At 52.7% G+C, this 22,992-nt stretch overlaps 1 protein-coding gene across 44 annotated transcripts in view; it reads right to left on the bottom strand.

Annotated features, from left to right (window-relative positions):
• Positions 1-22,992, bottom strand: part of SCRIB (scribble planar cell polarity protein) — an 83,716-nt gene that overhangs the window by 19,272 nt on the left and 41,452 nt on the right. For 10 of the 44 annotated variants that reach the window (XM_033512511.1, XM_033512504.1, XM_033512522.1 and 7 more), the window contains 14 exons: positions 20,857-21,033; positions 20,385-20,501; positions 18,596-18,784; positions 17,714-17,833; positions 17,414-17,470; positions 14,141-14,197; positions 13,356-13,439; positions 8,865-9,251; positions 7,131-7,199; positions 4,984-5,034; positions 4,105-4,146; positions 3,216-3,341; positions 1,433-1,546; positions 172-219 (listed from right to left, as the gene is read on the bottom strand). In XM_033512511.1, coding sequence (XP_033368402.1) covers positions 172-219; positions 1,433-1,546; positions 3,216-3,341; positions 4,105-4,146; positions 4,984-5,034; positions 7,131-7,199; positions 8,865-9,251; positions 13,356-13,439; positions 14,141-14,197; positions 17,414-17,470; positions 17,714-17,833; positions 18,596-18,784; positions 20,385-20,501; positions 20,857-21,033 — 1,638 coding nt within the window. The remainder of the gene's footprint in view (positions 1-171; positions 220-1,432; positions 1,547-3,215; positions 3,342-4,104; positions 4,147-4,983; positions 5,035-7,130; positions 7,200-8,864; positions 9,252-13,355; positions 13,440-14,140; positions 14,198-17,413; positions 17,471-17,713; positions 17,834-18,595; positions 18,785-20,384; positions 20,502-20,856; positions 21,034-22,992) is intronic. The other 34 variants (XM_033512502.1, XM_033512503.1, XM_033512521.1 and 31 more) reach the window with 34 other exon arrangements.

Consider the following 22,992-nt stretch of genomic DNA (forward strand, 5'->3'; position numbering starts at 1 on the left):
GCCAGAGCACTGCCCACAGGTCATGGGCACCCTCTCCATGTCACCCCAACCCTTACTCTGCCAGCTGCCCCGTATTCTTTTCCTCCCCAACCCTCCATACTACGACCCCATCTCCCCATCCACAGCCCCCATGACTCCCACCTTTCTTCCAGCCCCAGCTCCAGAACTCACCTCCAAGGCCATTTTGGTGTTTTCTGTGCTGCTCTGACCAGACAGCTCCTAAGAACAGAGAAAAACTAGCATGTTCTAAAAGGAAAGTTTCCAGCCACTCCCCTGTAATCCTCCAGCCATGTTGTCCCCAAGGCCAGGCTTCCAAAACTGTCCCAGAATTCACAGGACTTAACAAGGTTTAGTAATTGTCAGGAATGAGGATTTATGTTCAATTGAGGGTTAAACAGAACCAGGTGTGACAACTTCTGAAAGGGCAGAAACTGAAAAACATGGGAAACAGGCACAGAACAGGAGCAGGGGGTAAGCTAGAGCTGGAAGGGGTTCACAGGAGCTCACCCACACTTTGCTTACACCAAAGACAAAAACAACCAAAATTTACTTCAAAGAAGCAGAGATACCATGAGAAAGAACAAAATCTGTATTTACTGGGATGCATAACAGGATATTGGATGAACAGAACTACAGGGGGAGGAAGCTGATCCACAAAATCTATCTGTGAACCAGGGATCCATAGGGGGAAACTGAAAACTGCAAACAAGCTATGGAAAAGAAGCAAGTTTTATAATTACACAAACTGAATGGGCCCACAAAAAGAGAGCAAGGAGATGACCTCTGGCTTTATCCAAACACACAAAAACTAATTCAGAACTTGAGTGGATCTGCCTGAGCAACCTTCTACAACTCTGGAGGTGTTTGAACAATGCTCTTAGGCCCATGGTGGGATTCTTGGGGGCATCCTGAGTTGGACTCAGTCATCCTTGTGTGTCCCTTCCAACTCAGGATGTTCCAGGATTCTGCAATTCTAACATCCAAGGCTGCCCTGTTTTGCATGGGGGATTGAGGCAACGACCTCCAAGGCCTCACCTAGCCTGGACTGTTCCAGGACTCAGCTAGATGGAGAGAAAAAAGAAGAGTCCCAATGAAGATCAACATCTATTCAAAAATGTTTCAGCACAGGTTTAATCTAGCCCTGGAGTCAGGAATTTCAGAGGTCCTTTGCATGAGAACAGCATGGTTGTTCATCAGTATCCAAATGTCTGGGGAGAACAACAAGGATGTGAGATTCCATGAGCCTCCAGGACCTGATGGATACTCTGCCAGGATAAACATCTGCATCATCAACATACTCCAACTTCCACAGGACCTCAACATGTCCCTCCACTACAGCAGCTTTCTCTGGAGGGAAGGAATCACCACCTCCTTCCCTCCTCACCTCTGGCCTGCTGACACCTGTGCTGCTGTCACCCCAGCACTCAGTTACCTGTGTCCCCAGCAGTGGGTGGGACAGGGGCACTGCTGCGAAGGTCTTGTAGGCCTGCTTGACATTGATGGGGACCTCGTCAGGGGAGGGTGGCGACAGTGGCGATGGTTTTTGCTACAGGGACAGACAGGAGGTAAAGGTGAGCACAGGAGGGGTGAAAAAACCCACATGGGGAAACACAGCCCCACTCTTGGCCCACAGAGCCTGAGGAGTGGGATATGGAAAGGAAGATGTGAGGGAACATGTAAGGAGTATGTAAGCCTTGGGAAGGCTGCTCCTGAGCCCTGGGCAGGAACACGAGGAGCAGAGCACTGCACACACACTGCACACAGCAGCACGAGGCTCACAGCCCCATTCTTTCCTGGATGGTGAAGCAATGGTCCTGTTGGTGGCACAGATCTCCACTGACCCCATGGGAATGTTGTGACAGATCCTCTGGCCAAGGGCACACTGCTGTCCCAGTCCTTGAGGATTTTCACCCAATTTAAACAGCAAGTGCCTACATGACCCAGGGTTTTTTGGGCTAGAACAGGATAGCTACACAATGACTCTAGGGCTGAACAAGATTCCCTCTAGTGGAAGGCATCCCTGTCTTTAAGGTCTGTCCACCCTGTGATTCCATGACCTGATCTAGGGATCTGTGATGTGGACATCTGCTTTTAATCTCAAATTTTCCTTTTGCAGAATTACACTTACTGAGAAACATCTGACAAGATCTGAGGGGACCTTCCTACTGTTTGTCACAGTCTTTGCTGGTCCATTCCTCACCTACCTTCCCTGTGACCCATCCTGCCATCTTTGGGGGAAAGCAGCACTGGGGTGCTCAAAGCATCACAGAAATGGAAGGGGTGGGGGGGAATGACACTTTCATCCTGCTGCAAAGTAAATTCCCTTTAGCTGTTCAGCCCTCCAGCCCTCCAGCTGCACTAGTCTGGTTCCAGGCTGCCTGTTTTTCCTCAGTCCTGGACTAGGGCTAAATAATGCTGTTTGATGATGCTCCTGCACGGGCTAAAGGACAGCACAGTGAGATCAGAAGACACTGAGAAATATGAACCTTGTCCAGTTCCATGGATTCTGTAAAGCTGTTTGCCTGCAAATCAGGTCTCTGTTTTGGTATCAACAGGGAGAGAAGGGCTGGATTAATGGGATCTCACCCAGGATGGTTTGTGTGGGAAGGGACTGAAAGCCCATCCAATCCCTCCCCCCTGTCATGGGCACAGACACGTTCCACTTTTGTATCAAAGAGACACAGGTCTTCCATCACGACAAAGACCAAAATACCTGAGTTTTTTTCTCTCCCATCAACAAACAGCCCCAGGAGTGTGAACCTTTCAAAATCAATCACTTTGCAACCTATAAAACCCATCAGCAGGATGGGATTGGCTTTTGCTCCAAAGTGCCAGACATCAACCAAGGTTCTGTAAGATTTTTGTCTCCACAGAACTCAACACCTCACAAATATGGCTCTAAACCTGTATCTGCTCTGGGGATTTTGGCCACAAAAGCTTCAGCAGTGCTGACTCCTGGGACAGGGCCATGGAGACATGAGGCAGCTGGGGAGGCCCAGAGAAATAAAGAAATAAGAGTGATGCAGTGAGCTGGCTCTGCCTGTGAGGAGTGTGGGTCCCTTCCCAGGGAGCCCAGGCTGGTGCATGGACACCACCAGCCCCAGCTCAGGCACGTGGCCACCGAACCACAGAGCCACCTCTGGGAGCGCATCCTGCCCCACTGCAGCCACCCGGGCAGGCACGTGGCTTTAGGGAGGAAAGCCTGGGCCACTTACAGAGCTGTGGATCCTGAAGCATGGCTCAGGCTGCTGGAAGGGGTTGGGGCTGTCCCCCTCCTCGGCTCTGTGCGGCGCAGCGCTTGGTCGCACGCGGGACAGAGGCTGAATGACGCCAGGCTTGGTCTGCTCGTGCCAGTGCACCAGGACAGGACGGGGAAAGGCAGAGGAGGAGAAGGGGGAGGGAGAGAGAGAGAAGAGAAATGAGCAGTTAGGGCAGCGAGGTGTCTGCCATGCAGGTGAATAAACAAATCCATGCACCCCCCACTTCTTTCCTCAGCTGTGCTGCCTGCACCAGCTGCCAGACTGGAGAGAGCTCTTGGAGCCAACACCAAAAGAGACTCAGCCAAGGAAGGGTTACACAGAACCAGTGGATTACAGAGAAGGCCAAGACAAAAGAAGGCACCTGCCATGCCAGCAGCAGCTACAAGGGTTTGCAGGGTATGGTAAGTATTACAAAGCTCAGGAAATGTGAGCACCAGGAATGGGAATTGGCAGAAGCTGTGGATGGACGTGAACCAGATCGAGTCAGAGCTCTGACAAGAAATGCAGTTACTGGAGCAGAGGCAAGAAACTTCTACTAGATGTCACCACCACTACTGGATGTTGTGTGAAAGCATCTGCAACTACAGAGAGGGGGAGCAGGAACTGGGTAAGCCAGCAAAACCTGCAGGAGGAGAAGCTGCAAGGGGAAACAAGTAAAAGCTGCAAAACCAGCTCTGTTGGGTTTTCAGATGGACCATATGTAAGACCTGATGCATTTGTACAAACTTGAGGCAGAGTGGAGGACTGGAGACAGAATAGGAACCAACAGGAGGAAGAAACAAGCTCCATGTGCTGGGGGATGCACAGGAACACCAGAGTCAGGTCTCATGGCAGCTGTACTCACTGATTTACTGTCATCCTGTGATGTAGTGAAGTTAATGGAAGCCTGCAAACAGAAGTACAGGGGTAAATCTGGAATCCACTCTGAAAGCCTTTAGTTTACCCCTGACCCACTGCCCATGCTAGATGGGGAGCTCCAGGTCCCACAGAACCCCTGTCCCCCAATACCTGCTTCTTCGAGTGAGGACAGGCCAGAGCCCACCTCTGTGAGCTTCTCCCAGCACCTGTGCTATGTGAGGAGGCCCTCACAGCTCTCTGCACCTCTCCAAACTCTAACCCCAACTCTGGCACAGTCCTGGCCCATGGGCACAGCCCCTGCTCCTGGTCCCTGGGCACATCTCCAGGTCCTGGCCCCCATGGGCACAGCCCCTGGTCCTGGCCCATGGTCACAGCCCCTGGTCCTGTCTCCTGCTCACATCCCAGGTCCTGGCCCATGGTCACAGTCCCTGGTCCTGTCTCCTGCTCACATCCCAGGTCCTGGTGCCTGGGCACATCCCCTGCTCGTGGCCCACGGCCCATGGCCCATGGCCCATTCCCTGTGCACATCCCCTGCTCGTGGCCCATGGCACATTCCCTGGGCACACTCCCTGGGCACATCCCCTGCTCATGGCCCGTGGCCCATGGCCCATTCCCTGGGCACATCCCCAACCCTCCGCACTTGCCCCAGCAAAGCCATCCCCCCGCAGCTCCTCCCCAAAGCACCCGTGGGTGCCATCACAGCAGCAGCTCACGGGGAGCAGCCCCTCGTGCCTCGGGTGCCAGCGGGGTGCTGCTCCCCCCGGGGGACCCCAAGCCCCCGTGGGGGACCCCAAGCCCCCGTGGGGACGGGGAGCAGCAGCGGGGGCAGCGGGAGCAGCGCACACCGCACACCAACAGCACTTACAAAGCGCGTCTCCCTGCCGGCCAGGTGAGGGGGCCGGGGGGCTGCGGGCACCTGGAGGGGCATCAGCAGGGGAGAGAATGGGAGAGAAAATGGAGAGACTGGGTTTTCCACAGGAGAGGAGTAGAGACACTGCAGCAGCCGGAGCTGCTGGGGTCCCCACCACGGGGGAAGCCACTCTGCCCTGCCTGGCACACGCAGATCCATCACCAACACCTCTTTCCTCCCCCCACCCCCTTGCAGAACTCCAGGCCAGGCATGACCATCACAATGCCAACTTGGGACAAAGGATTGCATTTCCCTCAAGGAATTCTCTGAAATAAACCAATAAATTCTGGCTGGACTACAGGATGTTGAAACCAAAGAATTAACATTAAAAATAGATGGAGCCAGAGAGTAAGAGACAAAATTCCTCAGAACTACTGCCCTGGAGCAACAACCTGAAGGTCAAGGCTCCTGAATCCCCAGAAAAGGAGAGATCCAGGAATATTCAGCTTGGAGAAGAGAAGGCTGCAGGGAGACCTTAGAGCCCCTTCTACTGCCTTAAAGGGCTCCCAAGAGAGCTGGAGAGAGACTTTGGACAAGAGCTTGGAGGGACAGGACAAGGGGGAATGGCTTCCTACTGACAGAGACAGGATTACATGAGATTTTGGGAAGAAATCTTTCCTTTGAGGTGATGACACCTTGGCACAGGTTGCCCAGAGAAGCTGTGGCTGCCCCGTTCCTGGAAAGTCTCCAAGGCCTGTTTGGACAGGGCTTGGAAAAAGCAGGGATAGTGGAAGGTGTCCCTGCCCATGACAGGGGACTGGAATGACATTGTCTTGAAGGTCCCTTCTCACCCAAACCACACTGGGATTCTGTGAAAACCAAAGAAAATTTGCACTTGTGGTAAAAGGAAAACTTACAAATAACACAGCTGCTTTCAGAAATGTAAATAGGGAAACACAGCTAGAACAAAGTGCACTGAAATTGTTCAGCTATAACAGCATCTTCTTCTAATCTTGCCGTGTTCCTGATGAACACTCAATTCCAAATGATCCAAGAACTGAGGGAGGCGTGAGACAGGCCAAGAAGAAACAGAAGATGGACTGGAGTGCTGCTCCTACTGCTTCCTGCATAGTCCTGGCCCTTCTCCTAAACCCCTCTGTCACCTCACCCCAAGGTGACTCTGTTCACCTCAAGAGCTGCTGTCCAGCTCTGAGAGCTGAAATGGTTCACTGAGGACCAGGGAAATGCCAGAGCTGGTGGGAAGAGCAGCTGGAGAACAGCTGGACTCCAAAGGAATGCAACAGACCCCAAATGACTAAGGACAGAGAACAACAGCGTAACTGGCAATTCACTCCAGCCCCAATATATGACCCACTAATAGGCAATGACTGTAAAGGGAAAATTTAAAAATCTACTTAAATTATTTTAATTTCAAAAGGCTCAACTGAGCTGTGACACCTCCTACTGTGGGATGGACACGGGGAACAAAGACTCAGATATTGAAAAGGAAAGTTCAGACATAAATAAGGAATACAAATGTCAAGGGATAAGAGGTATTGTTCATAAAGAAAAATATAATCAGAAGTTACAAGAAACAAAGATATTTCCCATTCCAGAGGGGAAGCCTCTAGCAAGGAGCTGTAGCAAATCACTCCCTGAGGGCAGGGACACCTAGAATCATCTGGGATCCTTCCACCTCCTGCCCAGCAGTTCACATGGGCCACCTCCAGCCTCACATGGAGACCCAGGGACCCTCTGCAAGCCTGGGCAGCAGTGGGAAGTCCTGGTCTTGGGCAGACCCAAGATGCTTTTCCAAATCCTGACTCCTCCATCTCTTACCACATGCTAGCTGCCAGAATTGAAGAATCTCTGTACAAGGCACTAGTCCAAAAAAATTCACAACTACGTTGTAGTCCCTCCTCATCACCCTGCAATTAAGCTACCCCTCAAAGCTCATTTATGACCAGCTTATCCTCCTGGATCTCTGACACGTTTTGAAGGAGGGAGTTGCTCTCTTGCTCTCTGGTTGTCTGCTTTGATGGATCCCCTCCACCTTGCCAGTGTGACTCAAGGATGGAAACTGCCCTCAGCTACCTCTCTCCTTTATCCCTGGAAGTGCCTCCCTGCCTTTCCCATATCACCTGTCCTGGGGACAGTCTCACCTGTGGATTACTGGAAGAATAGGGGGATTCACGCCTGGAATTTCCTGTCCCAGACTCGACCATAGGAGCCTGAAAGAGAGAATACAAAGCTCAAGACAAAGCTCGAGTGTTACTCTTCATTAGGAGGGGGTCTGTACAGCCCAGGGGACACCCTGCACATCCAGGGAGCAGGATCAGCAGGGCCCAGCAGCAGCTGGCACATGCCAAAAAGCGCTAGAGAGAGCGAGGGGATGACGTTAAACATTGGAACTGGGATCATATCCCAGTGCCCTGCGAGGCCAGCTGGATCAGTTTACAGCCTCTGCCTCACAGCACAGCCCAGGAATCCTCTTCCCTGACTCCCCACAGCCCTCAAAGGCAGAGGCAAACCAGGCAAAACCTCCTGCTGAACAGACACTGAAAGCCATTCCTGGCTGGGGGGAGACAGGGCTCTCCTGGCTTCCAGAGAAACCTCTGGCACTGAGGCTCAGCTGAGCTGAACAGAGAGCAGCGCTCCAGGGACCACCTGCACTCTGACTGCAGCACGAGGAGTGTGTTTCACAAGTATTTCAAATGCCTTAAGGTAGAAGCAGGTCATTTGGGATTTAGGGAACTATTTAGGCAAACCTACAGCTCCCAGTCACTAACACCACAGCCATGCACATGCTGAGTTGAATCAAGTCAGTATTTTCAAACACCAAGCCTGAAGTGACCTGAAGTTTATACTGGAGCACAGATTACAGACACCTTGTTCTAAGCTTACCTGGCTACACACCTGTGAAATTCCTACCAAGGAACTAAAACACCTCCAAGATCACTACAGCTGAGGATTACGTTTGTTGCTTGCTTGGTTTATCCACTGTGTATGGGGCTGTTTATGTGGGGCTGTTTTGATTTTCACACCTCCCAAAAGGCTAAACAAGGAAGAAGGGGAGAGCAAGGTGGTGCTCATCTGGAGGATGGCATCTCTAGGAACCACCACAGGTTCCCTGTGCAACACAGGAATGTCAAATACAGATCTCCCAGGGCAGAAATCAAAGTTCTCCCTTGAAATTCCAGTCTCAATCTACCAAATAGTGTCACTTGGAGGAGCAGCTCCTGGGTTGCGAATCTTTTCCAGATGTCTAAGAAGGGCTGTGTTCAGGCCCACGAACAGAAGTGTGGCACCAGCACTACCAGGCTTTTCAGCAGACCTGCCGGCTGTCTGCTTTTCAGGACAGCACTGCCCCAGGCAGAGCCGGAGGGACGGCGGGGGAGGCACGGATGGCGGGGAAGGGATGGACACGGACGGCAGGGAAGGGATGGACACGGACGGCGGGGAAGGGATGGACATGGACGGCGGGGAAGGGATGGACACGGACGGCGGGGAAGGCACGGAGGGCAGGGAAGGGATGGACATGGACTGCAGGGAAGGGATGGACACGGACGGCGGGGAAGGGATGGACACGGACGGCAGGGAAGGCACGGAGGGCAGGGAAGGGACGGACGGCAGGGAAGGGACGGAGGGCAGGGAAGGCAGGGAAGGCCCGGACGGCGGGGAAGGCACCTGGATGGATGCCATCCATCCCCTCGGCAGCGCACACATCAGCATCCCCAGGCCGTGTTAGGATGGCACGGTGGGGCCGGCCCGGCCCGGGGGCAGCACACGGGGCGGGGGAGCCGGCCCACGGGCACCGTGCTGCCCGGCACCGGGGTTTAGTAGGGTGCAGTGGCCTGGGCTGTGTGAGTGCATGCCACACGCCACACGCTGCTTGCCTTGGAGTACGGGCTGGTCTTCAGCACGCCCCCCCGGCCGTAGCCCAGGGGCGGCCCCCCCAGGCCGGCCGCGCCCGCGGCCTTGCCCCTGCGGTTGGCCACCACAAAGGGGTTCTCACTGAAGGGGATGGGCTGCGAGTCGATCAAACACTCTGGCGTCTCTGGCAGCTGCTCCTGGGACAAGGGACACCCCTCGGGGTCCTGCTTGTCTCCCCGGGGCTGTTGTGCCCCGCTCGTGTGCGGCTGGGGAGGCGCAGGGGGCTGAGGGGGCCCGGGGACGGCCGCCGCCGGCTCCGGGGACGCCTCCCGGCCGTGGCACGCCGCGGGCGGGGACAGCAGCGCACAGTCACCCTCCATGCTGCAGCCGGGCTCAGCGCACACAACAGGCTGAGAGGAAACACAAGGATCGCAGAGAAATAAGGAGAACAGAGTAAAGAAGAGGAGGGAGAAAATACAGAGCAGCTGCTGAAGGACAGCGGAGAGAATCCCAGTGCTAATGCCCGCACACCACCCCAACCCTCTCTCCTGCTCTGCCACCGCTCTGTGACCCCCAGTGTCGCTCCCAGGAGAGGAGCTGGCCGTGCACACACACCCCGGGGTGTGCAGGCACAAGCACTGCCTGCACTCCTCAACTCGCACACCTTCCTGCAGCTGCTCCCCAGCCAAAGCCACTTCCAACACCTGCACAAGCACATGCTTCCCCCCTGCTCACCTCAGCACACAGAATCTCAGAACAGCCGGGGCTGGAAGGCATCTCTGGAGATCCTCCAGTTCAACCTCAACTTCACTGAGTCCCATGACCTATGGCCCAGCCTCTGCTGTCACCCCAGCGCTGCCACAGAGTCACACAACACCCACCCCGTGCACTTCCACCACACCTGCACAGGTGAACAGGCTTCAGCAGCCCCACTGCATCACACCACACCCAGAACACCAGAGCTCAGTGCAGCACACACCCTTTGGGTGGCTCCTGCTGGCAGGACTGAGGCAGTCCCAGCTGGGTTTGGGCTCAATGCACACAGCCCGAGTGAAGCCCTGACCCTTCCTCTTAATGCCACAGAAGAGAATTTGTTACCCCAGCCAGAGCCTTCCTTCCTTAGAGGAGCAGCGACAGGCAGAGAGCAAAGACCAGAGCTTCCATCCAAGTGCCTCCAGGGAGCAGAAAGACTTCTCCTGCTCAGAACGAATTCCTCAGCTCCTGTGTCATGGCAGCAGTCACCAAAATAGTTCTCAAGGGTGGGCTGGTGACTACAATGGCAGCTGGGAGGCTCAGGAATTTCGGAGGCCCTCCCCTAACTCAACCTCTGTGGTTGGCAGAGCCCTGGCTCATATCGTGTTTCCTCACCAGTGAAGCCTGTGTTACCCTGAGAAATTCTGCTCTTGTGGCTGTGTGATTTTTGAAGGTAAAAACCCTGTTTTAACCGCTTTTCTTCAGAGTGCCACAATGCCTGGCAGTTGATGGGGAGCCTCAGTCCCTGTTTTGTTCTTGGACTGGAACTGGGCTGGATCTGTGTCTCAGCTGCAAGCTCCAGCTCCTGCTGTAACACGTCCCAGTGAGGGATTCCTCACTCCCTGGCCTCAGTGGGGCTATTCCTGTCAGACAAGCCACATTTTCTATTTTGGGCAAGCAAAAATTTGGGCAATGCAGTGAGCTTTCCCAGCTTGCAGATGGAACAGACATGTGCTACTTTTCATCCTTCCTGGCACTGAAAGAAATCCAATCCTAAGTCTGATGAACAAGTGAAAAAAAAAAAAAAAAGAATCAATGGCAAGAAACTGAAGAGAAATAGATTCAGAACAGAAAGCAAAGGTTGCTAGTTAACTAACCATGGTGACCTGGTATTGATACATGTCAAGTCTTCTCCATTTCTCATAGTCCAGAAACAAAACTAGACTTTGATCATTTTGCTGTGAACAAAATTGCTGTCATAGGTCTGGCTTTCATTTCTGTTCAGTGTGAAGACAGACTGGAGCAGCTCTTTGACTTCTGTAAGGGAAATGTCAGAGTCACAGAATCCCAGGATGGTTTGGGTGGGAAGGGACCTGAAAGCTCATGTTGTTCCACCCCCTTGCTATGGCAAGGACATCTTCCACTGCACCAAGTCCCATCCAACCTGGCCTTGGACACTTCCAGGAATGGGGCAGCCACAGCTTCTCAGGGCATGGCCAAAGCCCATCCCCCAAACAAACATTCCCTTGCTGCTTCCAATGGCAATTTTCAGTTTGGCTTGTAACTGTGGACAAGCAGAATGAGCACCTCATCAGCCTTTGTCAAATCCTGCTCACAAGGGGACCCAGATGCAGTAACACAGATCAATCCAAGACAGACAAACACCTGCTCCCTTGTCTGGTGGCTGTTCTTGGGGAATCCTCAGGACCAGTTCCACCCACAGTTGCAGTGGTCAGGAGAGATCCTCTTCCACAGTGGACAGATGGACCTGCACCTCCTCCTGCTCCACAGCAAGAACAGTTCCCTACAGAACCTTGTGTGGCACGGTGAGGACAGGAACAGCTCGCTGCAGCTCCCTCACAGGGGACTGTGCAGCAGTAAAAGACACCCAGCCACTGCTCAGAGGAGAGTGTCTGTGGTGAGAATTGGCCTGGAGACAGTGAGAAAGAGAAAACCACAATGGGAACAGGGCAAGAGCACCAGTCATCTGTGTGAGGTTGTCCAGAGATAGACAATCTGTCACTGACCCTCCTGATCTTCCACTGGCTGGACTGACCCTGGCTGAGTCTTCCAGCAGTCACCTAACAGGTCCTCCAGGGCAGCTCCTGAAGGACCTCCAGAACCTCCCTGTCCCCACCATCCAGGCAGATGGACTTTTCAGAGCACAGCAAAGACAGGGCTGGTGGCAGCTGGACAAACCCAGGCACCCCTGGGCCCTTCCCTGGAACGGGACATTTATAGAAGCTGCCCAGCACCCCGGCGTCCTGGCCCCACATTCCCGTGCCTGGCATTCCCTGCTCTGCTCTGGACCACGCTCGAGCTGTCCTGCACGGAGGCAGCTGCTGCCTGGGGCTGACTCTCCCCCTCTTTCAGCTCCTGAGTTACACTCAGAGATGCTAAAAATAGGCCTTTTCCTGATACTGCTTTGTTCTCTGAACAGCAAGAGGAAAAGCCAAAAGCTTTTGGGAAGTGTGGGAACAAAAGGAGGCAGAGCTGGAGCCAAAGCAGAGCTGTTACTGGAGTAAGGAAAGAGAACAGGAGAGGAGACCTGTCTGCATGGAATGAGATGGAGACAGGAAAGGCAAAAGAGATGATCCTGAAACACTGGAATGGGAATGCTGAATGGGATGATGCCAGCAAAGCGAGATCTTGCTGACACAGGAGTAGAGGAAGAAGACTGAGGATGCGTGAAGGAGCAGGCAGAAACTCAGCAGAATGGGTGCGATGCAGGAAAGATAAAAGAAAGAAAATATGGAGAGGTGAGATTTTAAACAGCACAGGAGAGGGTTAAGTTTGTAATATGTGAAGTCTGTGAAATCTGGAGTTTCTCTTGATCACTACATATGAGGGACTGGCAAGCAGGGCACAGGACAGGAATGTCCACAGCAGGAGTCACGATACACAACAGGATACGTGAACCACAGGGCTCAGTCACGACACACAACCACAGCCACTTCACTTCTGCAGGCCTGGGGAATCTTGGCTTCAACAGAATCCCAGGGCAGTTTGGGTTGGAAGGGGCCCTGAAGACCAGCCAGTCCCACCCCCTGGCATGGTCGGGGACATTTCCACTAGAGCACCAGTGGCAGACACTGCCACTAGATGGATGGCTCCAAGCACTGTCCAGCCTGGCCTTAAAGTTTATTTTATTTTTAATACTTTCAGTTTCAGCACTCTCATCCCTGCCCCTTCCTAAACACCATCCCACAATGGATTTACAACTGAGCTGTGCACACAACACTGTCATCGCTGTGTCAGCAAGAATCCTTCTCTCCATCCTTGGTGGCTTTCTGGAGCCTCTTCTTTCCACAACAAATCCCTGCACTCTTCCACTCACATCCCGTTCTCTCCTTCCAGGCTATTCTTTCTGCCTTGCTCCAAACTCTGCTTTTTGCAACTTCTCAAACTTTGCCACTTCCCTTCCCAAAAGGTAAAGCTGCCTGGCTGTTGCTCTCCTCATTTTCTTATTCCCATCCTTCTTACACAGCTACCTCCTGGTTCAGTGCCTGAGTCCCCCACAGGTCTGCCTCCCAGTTTTCCTTTGCAGAGGACGCTGTCACCTCTCACACCATGGCACAGGTGGAGGGCAGGTCATGGAAGAACCACAGCCTCCCCTGCAGGGACCCCCACCTCCACAGCCCCTCCCTGCCTCCCCTGCAGGGACCCCCACCTCCACAGCCCCTCCCTGCCTCCCCTGCAGGGNCACCTCCACAGCCCCTCCCTGCCTCCCCTGCAGGGACCCCCACCTCCACAGCCCCTCCCTGCCTCCCCTGCAGGGACCCCCACCTCCACAGCCCCCCAGGCCCCCCAGCTCCACTCACGGTGCGGTTCCCTCTCTGCAGGCCACTGCTGGGCAGCGCTGCCAGGGTCCGGTAGTCCAGGCGCAGGGGTTCACTGGGGACGTTCTGGAGAGGGGTGAAAAAAGCCACAAACACCAGGAACAGGTCAGGCCCAAAGTCAGCTAAATCAACGAGAATGAGCAATGAAAAGGGAACCACCCCAATAATAACCAAGGCCTTATCTCCAAACTCATCAAAGTTCCCAGTGCCTGGAGAAAGAGCTGGAATTGCTCGAACACAACCATGCGAACTTGTGGCAGGAGCAGGGCTTGAGAAATCCCCCAGAGAATGTATCACTGCAGACCCCTGGCCACTCACTGCAGATACCACAGATTCCTCTGCTCCTCCTGCCCCCACATCCACTTCCCTATGGAGAAGAGAAGGTGCTGTGCCCACCCGTTTGCTCCAACAGCACCCGGAATGACCGGATCTGGACACGTGTAATTCTGCAAGTCCTGTACAGAATTCTTCTTCTGGCCTTAACCCACACTCACCATACAACTTCATTCAATTTTGCTTCCCATGTATTGCCTTTCTAACCCTAGATAGAAGCCAGGGTTTCTAACCCAGTCCCTGTTTTCCTCAATCCCTTACACATTTCTTTGGTTCCGATCCTCTTCTCTTATCCCCAAAGCCACATCCTTTTAGGGGAGGGAGTGGAGAACACAAGCTTTGGGGAGCAAACTCTTTTTGGGGACTTTTCCAGCCTTCCAATCTAGCTGTAGCCCTTTTCTGGGCCTCTCCAGCCCTTCCCCTGTGCTGCTCACCTCCGCTTCCTCCTCCAGCTGCTGCGTGGCTGCCTCCCGCTCCCTACGCAGCCGCTCCTTCCACGGGACAGACAGAGCCAGAGCAGAGAGACAAGAGAGAGGCACAGAGGTCACACGTGCTGGGCACCAGCTGCTGAGGGGACACAGCAGTGCCAGCACCAGGAGAGGGGGAGCAGAAACCCCGCACGAACACCGGGACCAGGGAAGGAGGAGCTGGCATTTGGCACTTGGACAGCGACAGAACAAGATCACCGGGGTGCCACAGGTGAGGGGCGAGAGCAGGTGTCCCCAAGATCCTCAGCAGGGACAATCCTGGGGCAAGTAAGGAGAGCTACTGTGCCCCCAAACATAAGCTACACCAAGGGAGAGGAGGAGTTTGCTCACTGCTAGAAGAGACACCCTGATGGAGCACAGACAGGACAGGGAAGGGAATGGAAAATCAAATCTACAGAGCACAGGTCTTGCTGGCTCTTAACAGCATCACGTACAGAATGGTGTAAATACAAGCAAAGGGACAGGAAGGTCATGGCACAAGGTGAGCTCAGCACCAGCTGTCAGCCTGCAGAGGCATTAGACAGTGACCAGTGACTGATCCAAAAGCCCCAGGCACGGGCTTGCTTGCAGGCTGCAAGAGGAAGGGAACAGTGTGGGACTTGTCCTAAGGACTGATTTCTGGGCACTGATATTTCTGTGTCTTGTCACCTGGAACCTGTGGGCAGAGCCAGGCCTGGGGACAGCACAGCAGCATCCTTCCCTTCTCTTGTCTATGGAACCCTCCCAGCTGTTCTTCCCACACAGATGGTCCAGAGGTCCTGACACTGGGAGCATGGGAGGTGGAAGGCAGCTGAGAGGGAGTCATCTGAAAATTCTGCTGGGCCCTGTTCTTCAACAGATTCCATTAACCATTCCATCTGGTTACAGATTCCCACTGCCCCACATCACCCCTTGACTCCCAGGCAAGGATAAGCAGCAGGGGAAGTCACAAATGCCCTGGAGGATCACAAACTCCCAAAAGGATATTGAGGGATATTCAAATTTATTCTGAATCTGGTTATGCTTGTTTTGGCCAAGAGTTCTCTGTAGGGTGAGGGCTCCAGGAGACACTAATCTGGTGTGTGACTGTTCTCTGAGGTCACGTTCTGAGGAGTGACAGGAGCACCAGCCAGCCCAGATGGAGCTGTGGCATGCTCCAAATCCACCTCTGACAACAGCTGGGGAGGACCTGGATTAAGACTAGAAAAATAACTACAGCCACAGAGCCAGGAGACAGCACCAGGAATCAGTCCACAGAGCCTCAGAGTTACAGTTCTACTAGAAACTGAATTATCAGAGAACTGGAGGCAAGAGGTGTCAGCAGAGAATGGGTTTGAAAACTTCTGCCATGAGCAGAGCAAAGGCATAATTCCTCCCAGTTATTCAGTTGGCAGCACGCTGTGGGCTGGAGACACATTTGGTGTCTATTGCTCTTGAACAAACATCAAACACTGAAGAGCAAGAAAAAACAGTCCAGAAACAGTGACAGAAATTACCAGGGATCAGGCATGGGCAGGAACTTCGCATTCCAATGGCCACCACGGAGTGCTGGCTCCATCATGGGGATAAATTTAATCATCAGAGTCAGTTTGAGAGACATAATCCCAGATTCAAGGTTTAAAAGGCCCAGCAGAAGAACATGTATTTGGTCCCAGGCCTGAGGATCCCAGGAGGTCCAAGGAGCCTGGAGCATCCACTGCTGCCTCCTCCTGACACACCAAGGGGAGAGACACCAAAATGCATCAGTGCTTTTTAAGATGAGATATGGCCAAGGCTACTTCACCAATCATAAAGGCTTTTCTGGGTTTCTTTTTTGACCCAAGTATTTTTAAGTAATCTCTGTATAAATTTTGGCAAAGTCTTTCTCCACCTGAGCCTGGATGAAGGCCACCTGCTCAGCCTGAGCAACATAGTTTGGGGCCACACTTGGTATACTCTCAGATGTTAGGAATGCTGAACCTGACCCACAGTACCTGAAGTCTCCTGGAATGTATTTCAGTCCATACATCCATATTCAATCCCATATACTGTCAGCCTGAAATCTGGCAGGAATATCGTTTGCTCAGACAGAAACACAATGAAATCAGCTTTGCTGAAACCACATCAAACCAGTCTGAGTTCCTTCCCAGGCAAGGAATTATACATTTTACAGGAAAAATCTGAATCTGATTTGAATTGCCTCTGCTCTGGGCTGAACCAAGAGAATTGCTGAGGTCCCTCCTGCCCAAATCAGTCAGGATGGTTTGGGTGGGAAGAGACCCTCCAGGGTTATCTTGTCCAACCCCTGCAATGAGGGGCATCTTCAACTGGATCAGATTGAAGATCATTCTATAAAGTCATTTGACTTCCTTCCAGGACTGCCAACTTCACCCTGCTTTTGTGGGGCAGCAAATGTGAACAAACTCAGGAACTGCAGTTGCAGAGACAGCCCAGGGAAACTTCAGAACCAGAAACCTGATGAAACACCTGAAAAATGTACACACATCTGCCAAGAGAGCAGATTCCTCACTGACAACACTGAAGAATTCAGTTTCCCCTCTTCCAGTGACTCAGACTGGATAAACTACTGTTTTAAAAGGGATGACTAGAAAACTCTAAGTCCTCAAGAGGCTTGATTCTGCTGATCTACTTCTGTGAAAGTCTCCTTCTGTGAAATTCTCTTCCTGTGCAAGGCTGAGCCAGTGGGCAGAGACACAAAACTCACAGCAAAGCAGAGAAATGACCATGTGAACCGAGGAGCACAAAGCTGTGGCTGACCAGCAGCATCACTTCTCCGCTCAGGGCAGCTCGGAGCTGTGTGTTCTCATCTTTGCTCACAAAAGCTCTGTCAGTCACAGGGTGCTGGACAGAAAATTGATTAAATTTGGTACTTCCAAGCTCATTGGCCATTTTTCTTGAAGCTGCAGCTTGGCCAGGAGGTACTGGCAAGTAACAAGGGTGGTCTTTGGGAATTCCACAGGAACATCACCAGCGAGGTGTACAAGGAGGTACAGCAAAGCCAAAGAGCAGCCAGGGCAACAGAGCAGAGCAGTACAGAGGGATTGCCCAGAGCTCCACCCCATGGCACTGACAACAGCACAGAGACCCAGCATTCCCGTGGCACTGACAACAGGGCAGAGCTGCAGAGCTCCCCGTGGCACTACAGTGGAGCAGAGATAACTTGTGACACCTTCCTTGGGACTCACAGGCTCAGCAGAGCCATTGCCACAAACAGATTCTGCTACACAGATCATCTCTCACCACTTTCTCCATTTCTTCTCTCTCCCACTGAGTGGCTTCTCTCACCATTTCCATCTCCTAGGAGAGAGCAGAGTTAGAGCCACCTCACCCACTGCTCTCTCCACACCTGCAGCATCTAGAACCTGATGAAGGTGTCACAGTCCCATCCTAGCGAGTTCCTGATCCAAGTGCTGGGTTCTGCTGATCCCATGCCACGTCCACTGCACAGCACACTGCAGGCTGCATGCACCAAGGGAGACACTAGAGATTTCCAGAAACTGCTTGCAGTCTGACATGCTCCCAGCTCAGCACAACACACACCTTCTGCAGGATCTCCAGTTCCTCGGGGCTCAAATCCCGGTCAATGGAGGAGATGCTCTCCAGGCTGTTCTTGCGCCCAATGCCAGCAGCAAAAGGGTTTGCAATGATTCCTGGGGACATCTGCAAAGCAAACGGCAAATCCCACCTGGTGGAAGCCCACAGAGTGCCATTCCAAAAATTCCCTATTCCAGCCTCCCACATCCAGAGCACCAGGACAATCCCAAGCAAGTCAGAACCATAATTCTTTCAACAACCTGAAAGCTGATTTCATAGAACCCCAGCCTTGTTTGGGTTGGAAGGGACCTGAAGAGTATCCAGCTTGATCCCTGCCATTTAGATTGACAACTGTTTGAGGAACCCAAGGTTGAAGTAAGCTGAATTTAAATTGCTCCAGGTGCAATAAGGGGATAAGGAGCAGGGACTTGCTTCATATTCTATTGGAGAATACAAAAGCTGACTAGCTAAGCCTTGGAAACAGCAATCTGAGAGGGCACAGGATTGCTCCAGGGAAGTTCTACCAATAAAGATGAACACCAATAAAGAGCCAGACCATTTAGCCTAAATGTAACACTGGCCAAGAAAAAATGGGCATAAATAGCCTAGTGAAAATGAGCTTGACTTTTTTTTTTTCCAGTGCAGGTCTACTGTGGGGCAGTTCTGGAACAGCTGAGAAGGACAGTCCTGAGGGACCACTGCTTTTCTAGAGTGGAGACCCCCTCCAGTTCACATCATAGGTCGGACTCTGAAATCTGGGACCTCAAAAAACCAAAAACATTGAGAGCAAAAGGCTGGGAAAATCCAGTGTTCTGTGAAGAAAGAAAGAGGTGGGATCCACGTGGGGGGATTCTGGTGACTCCAAGGCACCTGCACTCCAGCGCTCACCTCGATGGCAGCCGCAGCCTTGGGGTCGAAGCCGTCACAGACCAGCACGAGGAGCGCGTCCCCCACGCCCCGCAGGATCTGCACGGCCTCCGTGTGCGTCATCCCCAGCAGGCTCTGGTGGTTCACCTCCAGGATCCGCATCCCCACCTTCAGGCGGCCGTCCCGGGCTGCGGCCCCGGAGGAGCTCACCTGGAACACAGCAGAGCCAGAGCGTGACTGGAGCAGCCGGGAGGACAGGAGAGCCTGGGGACCAGGGCAGCAGGACTGGACAGCACACACCTCAGCTGAGAGTCAGGGAAAGCGTCTGCAAGTGCTCTGGAGAGGGCACAACAGGAAGGACAGGCTGGGGGAGGGAACGGGAGTGCAAGAATCTTTTATAAAGTGAGATAAAAGAATGTGAACTTGAAATGTGCTGTCCCAAGGAAAGAAGCAGGTGAGAAGGAAAAGCTGTCACATCGTGATGGAGCTCACAGAAAATCATTTTGTGATGGGAGAGAGACACAATGGAAATGTAAATAAAGTGAAATTAAGGAGGATGGAGGCAGGGATCAGACATGCAAAGAGGAAGAAGAGGAAAAGCACCGCTTTGTCTCTTGGTTACTACAAATATCAAGGGAAAATCAGAGGCAGGAAAACTCCTCCAGATAGGACAGGTAAGAGAGGTTGAGGGGAGTAACACAGCTCAAGGGAGAGCAGACAAGTTCAGGATTTTGGTTCTCTGCAGGCTAAAACAACAAGTATTGGAAAAAACAGGGAGGGGAGATGGGGAAAACTAACTCTGTGCCATGGCTGAACTGTGACCCTTCCAACCCCCAAATGCTGTAATTCTGCAGCAGATAAAACCAGAGCCAATTACTCCAAATAACTGTCAGTTAGAATAATCCCAGGTTTGCTTTCTCTGTTGTTAGAAATGTCCCAGGTGAACATGAAACTGTCACTCTGAAAGAGGGAATTTATTCTTTTAACTTTAGAACTCAGATAAAACAGTTACAGCCACGTAACAACAAATGCTGAATGTTCCCTTGCCCTAATGGCAACCAATTATCAATTATCAGGGCTGACTGCAAATTATGGAGTGTCTTCAGCCATGAGGACAACTCACATCAGTTTCTACCCCAAAAAAACAGCTAAAGAGGGAACCAGTGACACTAAGGTGAACACCCAGAGTCCTCGTTGTCAGCAGCAAGACCAAAATGACACCACTTATTGCTGTCTTATTATGTGTCTTACTGCACTCTGCTGCCAGCAAAGAAATAAAAACTTTTTGGAAAGGGTTGGGTGAAGCATAAACTGATAAGCACAAGCATAAGTTAAACAAAAAAACATGTAATTTCTGGAGGAAAAGCAATGTGAGAAGTATTTGTGACACAAGTAGTCACCTCAAAAAGGAACAAAAAAAGTTCCACACAGAGTGCATGGCGCAGGAGAAAAGGTTAAGAATTCCAGACACTTTCCATGGGAAGGAGGAAAGAGCTTGCATGTCTCAGTGGGCAGGAAGCACAGGCACAAGGGGACCAACAGGAATGGGGGTACAAGGAAAGACATGTATATTTGCATTACAGAAAAAAACACAAGAAACACCAAGCAAAATAAAGGCAAGCAGGAAATACAAGAAACTGTGTAGCTGTTGTGGAGGAGGAAATACCAAAGGACAAGGACTTGTCTCCTTTGCTGGAGGGGGAATCTCCAGCACTGATGCACCAGTGAACCTGAGAGCACATTCCAAAACAGCTCCCCAGGGATCACTCACTCTTCCCTGGCAGTGCCTGCAGAGGTGCTGCTCTGGTACCTTGGAGATGAAGATGCCTTCATCAGTGGGATCAAACGGATTGCCAGCATGGCCCTTGGCTCCTCCCCGGATGCTGATGCCCAGTTTCTCTCCTGGAGCCTTTTCAATGCATATTTCCTGGAAACACAGAAGAGTGTTCTTGTTTTTGGGCCAAGTTCAGCTGAGGGAACGCTCCTCAGAGTGATCACAATTCTAAGTGCCCTGAAAAGGGCCTGAATTAGCCCCATCCCTCATTTGGCAGTTTATTCCTGTTGGTGAGGACCTGCCCTTTTCTGTTCCCTGAGACGGTGAGCACGGCCATGGCAAGAGATCCTCACCACGCCCCAGCTGGAGATGCACTTACAAGAGACTGGATTCTGCCAAAGGAGAAGGGAATTCCAACCAGGAGTCTGCTTGTACCCCGCTCCCAGACCTCCAGCCTGGTAAAGAAGTTCCCCAGCAGGCACTGTGTGATTGCCCCCAGCCCCCTCACCTGCATGCCCGGTGGTGGGGGGTCTCTGCGCACCAGCATGGTGAGCTCCTGAGCGTTGGAGAGCAGCGCGTTCACAGCCTCCTGGTGGGTGGCGTGGCGCAGGTCGATGCTGTTCACCTCCAGAATCCTGTCCCCCACACGGAGCCCGCTGCGTGACGCCAGCCCCCGCGGGATCACCTGCAGAGAGCCACCAGCACAGCTAGAGAAGGGAAGGCCATCTCTCCTTGGAGATGTGATTGTGTCCCCAGGCATCCTCCAACACCCTGCAGGCCTGCTCTGACTCCTCTCTCTGCAGACAAAGTTCCCTAAGAGGTGACATACCTGAGACACTGGCAAAGAATGGAGTGGGATGTGCTCTGAAGTGCTATTCCATGTTATCCTCATATTCCAAATTTCATCTGAACCCATCCTGTGCCAGTGTTGCCATTATTTTGCCTATGACTGTAACCAGGACTGACAGCACCAGTACTACCCCAGTCCTCACCCAGCACTCTGCAGGGGCTCCTCAGAGCCACAGGGGGTCTGAACATAGAACCAAACCTGTGTTCTTGTGAAACAAAGCAGTCAGCAAGGAAAGGGTGAAATCTGTGAGAACATGGGCAAGCAAGGATGGTGGGAAAGAGTTAGCTTTGCTTTGAGAAGGGCAAATCCTGTCCCATTGACCTGCTGATGCACTGCAAGAAAAGCCATGGGCACATGAAGGAGGAGACCTGGCAGGCATCACTGCTGGAACTCCAAACAGCCCTCAACAAGGCCTGAACCCAGCCACAGCTGTCAGACGAGTCAGGTTCAGCATCTCCAAGTGACAGGAGAAGTCATGAAGCAGAAAGGGCTCAGCACAGATGTCCTCTCCAGCATTCCTACTCCAGTAAGCATGGCTGTGCAGGACTGTAAGGGAATGGGCTGCAGCCAGTGGCCAGCCTGTGTGCTGTCCCCAGTGGCATGAGCTGATGTCACCACAGGAGTGGGAACGTGGGATCAAAGGACACTGGCCTGAGTGCAGCAGAGCAGCTCTGGGTGCCCCAGTAGTCACACACTCATCCCACCAGCACCTTCCCCGTAATGACTGGAGTTCTGCAATGCCAGCATCTTCCCAGGATTCATTAAAGCCAACATGAACTCAGCAATTTCAAAAGCTAACCCTCCAAAGGGTTCAGCATGGATTATGTAGGTTTGAGGCTTTAACATGCCCTCAGATGGCTCCAGCAGCAGCACATCCAGTACAAACAACCCTTGGCACATCCCTCTCTTATGCCCCTCTTCTGCAAATCCATCCTGCACATCTGGACTCACAGCAAAATGCTTCACCTTAATCCCAATAACCAACAGCTCAGGAACACTCAGAGCAGCTCTCCTGGGACTCTACCTTGGAGATGAAGACACCTGGTTCATGAATCCCAAAGGGATGACTGGAATGGTCACTGCCACCGACGATGCTGAGGCCCAGGGGACCACCTGCTTTCACCAGGTGAATTTCCTTAAGGGAACAAGAAGCAGTGTCAAGGGCAGTGAAAGATATCACACACAGACCACAAACACTGACAAACGTAGAGTCAGGGCTGTTTTGCACGGGTAAGCACAAGGTGAACACTTATGGGACAAGGGGATTCCCTGTGTGGTACGCTGCAACCTGGAGAAGAGCTAGACTGGGGCTCCAAGACAGCTGGAGAGGGATTTTGGACAAGGGCCTGGAGTGACAGAAGAGGGAATGGGTTCCCCCTGAGCGTGGGCAGGGTTAAATGGGATACTGGGAGGAAATCCTGCCCTGTGATGGTGGTTTGGCCCTGGCACCGGTCGTCCTGAGAAGCTGTGGCTACTTCATCCCTGGAAGTTCTCAAGGCCAGGTTGTGGCCAGGTTGGACAGGGCATGGAGCAGCCTGGGACAGTGGGAGGTGTCCCTGCCCACGGCACGTGGTAGGTCTGGATGGGCTTTCACGTCCCTTCCACCCCGAGCCCAAGCCTTTCTACGATGACATCTCAGCCCCAAGAACCCAGCAGGCCGGTCCCCATCGAACACAACTCTTCCAAACAGCACCCAGCCAGGGCTGCACTATCCCCCACGCCAAAGCCAGCTCACCTCCACAGGGTACTGATCCTCCAGGCCCTTGGCGAGGTGGTTCCTCGGCGGCGCCGGCG

This window comes from Parus major, chromosome 2 (genome assembly GCF_001522545.3).
Source record: "Parus major isolate Abel chromosome 2, Parus_major1.1, whole genome shotgun sequence".
In the NCBI taxonomy this organism is placed as follows: Eukaryota; Metazoa; Chordata; class Aves; order Passeriformes; family Paridae; genus Parus; species Parus major.